Source organism: Phaethon lepturus, unplaced genomic scaffold, assembly GCF_000687285.1.
Source record: "Phaethon lepturus isolate BGI_N335 unplaced genomic scaffold, ASM68728v1 scaffold6315, whole genome shotgun sequence".
Lineage (NCBI taxonomy): Eukaryota > Metazoa > Chordata > Aves > Phaethontiformes > Phaethontidae > Phaethon > Phaethon lepturus.
Genome location: NW_010541097.1, coordinates 27,012 through 31,996, shown reverse-complemented (window position 1 = coordinate 31,996; position 4,985 = coordinate 27,012). Strand labels below are relative to the sequence as shown.

At 36.0% G+C, this 4,985-nt stretch overlaps 1 protein-coding gene across 1 annotated transcript in view; it reads left to right on the top strand.

Annotated features, from left to right (window-relative positions):
* Positions 1–4,985, top strand: part of CTAGE5 (CTAGE family, member 5) — a gene marked incomplete at its 5' end in the record, with an annotated part of 25,405 nt that overhangs the window by 16,323 nt on the left and 4,097 nt on the right. Inside the window, 4 exons of the mRNA XM_010287624.1 lie at positions 553–635; positions 980–1,111; positions 3,032–3,184; positions 4,713–4,844. Of these exons, the coding sequence (XP_010285926.1) occupies positions 553–635; positions 980–1,111; positions 3,032–3,184; positions 4,713–4,844 (500 nt within the window). The remainder of the gene's footprint in view (positions 1–552; positions 636–979; positions 1,112–3,031; positions 3,185–4,712; positions 4,845–4,985) is intronic.

Genomic DNA, 4,985 nt, shown 5'->3' with positions numbered 1-4,985 from the left:
CATTCCTGTAATCATAACACACAAGAAAGAAAAAACTTAAGAACTATGTGAAGTATTGAAATATTGCGGGAAAGAAGCAGAATGTTGTACTAGAACTCAAAGTCTTCAGCTGCTTGTTTTTTTTTGTTTTAAATAAGTACATATCAACTAGATGTCATGGTTGCCTAATGATTTTACAGCTTATCTCAGAAGTTATTAGGGAGCTAACAGGTCAGGTGGCGGTGGTGGTTGTGAGGAACATTTAGGTGTGAAGTTAACTAATACTTGGAATGCAATTTAGGTACTCATGAGAGTAATATGCCAGGAATTGTGACCTCTGACATGGCACTTCAACTTCTGAATTACAGTTTAAATACAGCAGCATAGAGAAATACTTTAGGAATTTGTAAATTCAGAGTTCTGTGATGTCCTTTATCTGTCGTCTTTTTATTTAGGGAATAAAATACCTTGCTTCATTAACCCTTTAACTAGAAAGCTTAGCAGTAAACGGTGCAGTCCAGTACACTTTTGCGCTTCTTGGTTATTTACTACTTTTTTGTTGTTTATTTGCAGATTAACTGAAACAGAATTTAAACTTGACCTTTTAGAGAAAGATCCTTATGCTCTTGATGTTCCCGTTAGACCATTTGGCAGAGGTATAGTATTGAATTGTAAAATAGAACCTAATTGTTTTGATTTATGGTTTTGTTTCTCGAGACAACACACCTGTAATCTTGGCCATGTGTATGTACAAATAACAGTCATTTAAAAAAATAATTGGTTCATAAGTGACTCTTATGTCATGTCAAGTATTTTGTTGAAATTGAGCGTTTGTAGTCTTGATGAGAGTAGACTGGGAATATGAAACACTTGGTAATTAGAGCACAATTTTCATTTCACTTAATACAATTTTGTTTTAAACCTCACCTGAGAAGTTAATTACTTTATATTTGCTAAACTAAATATTGTGAACTTGAGTATTTTGTTTTAATTGTTCCAGAGCATTCCCCATATGGACCCTCACCAATGGGCCGGCCTTCATCTGAAACAAGAGCTTTTCTTTCCCCTCCAACTTTATTGGAGGGTCCTTTAAGGCTTTCACCTATGCTTCCAGGTGGAGGAGGAGGAAGAGGTACAATTCTTAAACTTGAAAATGTATCTATTCTGGATTTCTCTCTCCTCTATTATAGACCTGTCACACCTTTTCCTCTTGCTGGTGACAAAAAGTGTTAAAACAACCAATTCAATATAAACAGTTAATTGGACAAACTCTTCCTGTTTTTCAACTTGCTTCTAAAGTTGTCTAGTGTGTAACAGTACAATGAAAAATTTAGATATTAGTAGTAAGTTGCTCAGTGGATTCACTTTAGAAGCATAGATTGAGAAAAATGAAAAGCCAAACTTAATCAGTCTTGTTTTATTTCTTGGACAAATGGTGTTCTGCTGAAATAAACTTTTGATTTTTAAAGTAAACAAGAGTCAATCAGTTTTCTGAAGAAAGAATACTGCCACTTCCATCTCACTGGTCTACAGTCAGTGAGAGGAGGAGAGGGTACTTGTGTTGTCGAAAACATGAGACAACATAGACCAACATTATTGGGGGTCATGATACTAGAAAATTACTGATTCCATAGCTTTTTTTCCTCCCTCTGTTCTAAATTTGAGGCAGTCATTATATGTGCAGACGGTTTCTTCCCTGGTGATAAAAGGGACCAGGAAAGTTGTGCATAAGAAGTAAAATGCAGGGATTGAGGAGTAGGTGAAAGCAAGCTGTCGTGTCATGGGTTGTAAGGGAAGAAAAACACTCTTTGTATTTTTGCTGTTGATGGAAATAGTGTAGATAAATGTAGAGTAGAGTTCAGAATCTGTTACAGGTAATAAAGAAGCTACTATTTAATTTACTACTACTGTTACACCTGTTGAAACCTGTACTTACTTTCTGGGAAATATGTCTAAATGTCTCTTCTACAAGGATTCCATTAATCAACATTGATTTTTAAAAGACCAGCATGGACTGTTTACTTTAATTCTTTGTAAAAAGCATATCTACATGCACATGAAAATCGATTCATTTTCTAAGTCAGAAAAGCTTGAGATTGAATGTTCAACTGTAGCTATAACACCCACAAGCAAAATCATACTTGACGATTTATTTGTATATCAACAATAAGTAATGAAACTGAGCTGTCCAGTATATCTTTAAATATAGTAGCTCAGATGTTGCTGGTGACGGAGAGTGAAAACTGGATTTCAGGATCCAATATTATCAAGGAAAGAGACTATGCAAAGGCATAACTACTGCCCATTTCACAGTGGGCCACTAATGTAACTTGGGCTGATTAAACAAATGATGTGTTTAATAATGCCAGCTACAGAGCAATTACAGTGCTCATTTCACTTTGCACAACACAAATGGCTTCAAATTTTAGGTTGAATTTTAGGATAGAGAATTAGAGAATGATACCAGAATTCAGCATTTCTGTCATTTTTCAGACTAACTATATTTTAAAGGAAGCTTACAACCTAAAATCACTCATTGTTACAGTTTCTCTTGCACTTGGTTATGTGTTAACCTGGTCTTCTCTTATTTTTTTCCTTGAATAAAGAATTAGAAAGAACCAGAAGAGTGTTCAATGTAATGTAGATATTTTCTTACGATGAGGGTATTAACTCTGTGTGCCAATTTTTAGTTTGATTAGCAGCAGGTTTTTTAGCACTGAGAACAAGATTTATTGTGAGGGCAGTAGTTTCTCTCATTTGAATGAACCAAAGCTCTTAAAATTATTATTTTCTTTTTAAAATTGCAGGTACATTAGATTGCACTCTTGTTGAGCTAAGACTTTTTCAATCCAAACAAACCTTTTAAACACTTCTAGTAAGCATAGCTGGTCATCAGCAAACAGCTGGAGAGTCCTGTGGAGCCATGCGCCTCTCATACCCTGACAGTGTTGGCATTCCATGATTTATTTTACTATTTTCAGACTAAATGAAGAAAGCCATAATAGAGGATTTAAAATACCTGGATAAATAGGTGTCTGATTTCTTCGATTAGGATCCAGAGGACCGACTGCCATGTATGAAGCTGGTAACGAAAGAGGAGACCTGAGTTCTGATAGATTGACTGATCCCCACAGACCACCATCAGATACTGGATCCCTGTCTCCTCCTTGGGACAGAGAACGCAGGATAATTCTGCCTCCACCAGGTATAAAAAATTTAGTTACTGTATCTGTGGAAAAAAGGAGTTACTGACTTGGAGTGTATATATTTAAGTATTTTTTACTTAAAAGTATGAAATGTTTTCTTGGAACTGTGTGTGCAACTGCACTGGAAAGGTTTTCTTAATAGTTTTTTATCCCTTCTTGAATTGTGCAGTTCACTTGTGCTGTTACTTCTGTGCTATCATTTAAATATATATTGGTACTAGCAGTGTACAATCAACTGTTTGGTTTCATCATTTTACTGGGGGTTTGTTTAGTGCATCAAAAGACATGTATGGGCTGGATAATTAATAAAAGATCTGAAAAAGTAAGAAGTTTTATTGGTACATTAGCCTTAAATAAATAAATAAATAAAAGCTAGCTAATGTTGGGAAATACTATGTTTTTCAAAAAATATTTCTATTAATAGTACAGGAGTACCATGGTACATCATCCTGTTTGGTACATATTTTCATGTTGATACTGCATCTTTGACAATTAACAAGAACAAAACAAGTCTTCACTCTCACTTCTTCAGCTAAACATCCGTATTGCACGTATTCACTCACGGAAGACAGAGATGAATCGAAGAGGATACTACTGATAATTTCTCAAGTAAACAATGCAGGGGAAAGGACAACCTTCCTGTATACCTGTAATAAGGAAGCAAAAATGCTACAAGTTAAAGAAATTTTTAAAAATTAGGTACACAGGTTAAAGTACCTCAGTTATTAGATGCAGCAAGCAATATTGTGGTTGCTACACATCTGTGTGAAAGCCTGAACTCAAGGTCCACTCAGGATGCAGTTTCTTATTTGCCAGATATGATCTATTGACAGGGTACTGCAGAGAGGTAGTCTTGTTTCCTTGACCTGAGCTGTGTTCTTACCCCATCTCTGCACTTGGATCTCACTGATATGGTTTATCTTGTAGCTGCGTGATTGATTGCTAGATCTGATGGAAGAAAGTTGGTGGAAACACATTACAACACTCTGAAACGTAACAGAAACAGCATTCTTCTCTAAGAAGGGCTTAAAATGCATAGTACCTTATTTTGCTGTTGACCTTCATTATTATGCTGAACCTTTGTTTCAAGGCCCCACTGTTTATAACTTAGGCAATCATAACTTTCAAAATTCTACTGTATGTTAAACCAAAAACCAATGAACCTTCTCTCTTGCAGCTCTGTAGAAACATAAGCTAGAGTACATATTTGGTGGGATTCCTGTGTTTGGGTTTTTTAAGATGTTTGTTTGCCCAGGGAGGTGGTGGAGTCACCATCACTGGAAGTGTTCAAAAAATGTTTGGACATGGCACTTCAGGACATGGTTTAGTGGGCATGGTGGTGTTGGGTTGATGGTTGGACTTGAAGATCTTAAAGGTCTTTTCCAATCTTAATGATTCTGTGATTAATAGTCACTTTGGGTATTTACAAGAGCATAAGATATCCAGAGAATTTTGCTGGTCTAAAATTATATGGAATGGGAGCGAATAAATCTTCACTCACACGTTTTGTGATTTCTTCAATGTTAGGTGAGCCTTACACTGATCCAGTTCTTCTTCCTCGAAGACAAGAAAGATTTTTCCCTAATCCTCCAAATACTGGAAGACTTTCTGGACCAGCAGAACTACGAACTTACAACGTGCAGTCTTTTGATAAAACAGGTGGGAATTGCTTCCGTGGTACTATGAAATGGAAAATCTCATTATAGGTTGACTACACATAGTAAGCCGTGGTAAGAGGACAACTTTATAGCTACCACAGGCCTGATGTTCCATTGTGTAAAAACATTTTAACACCTGCTA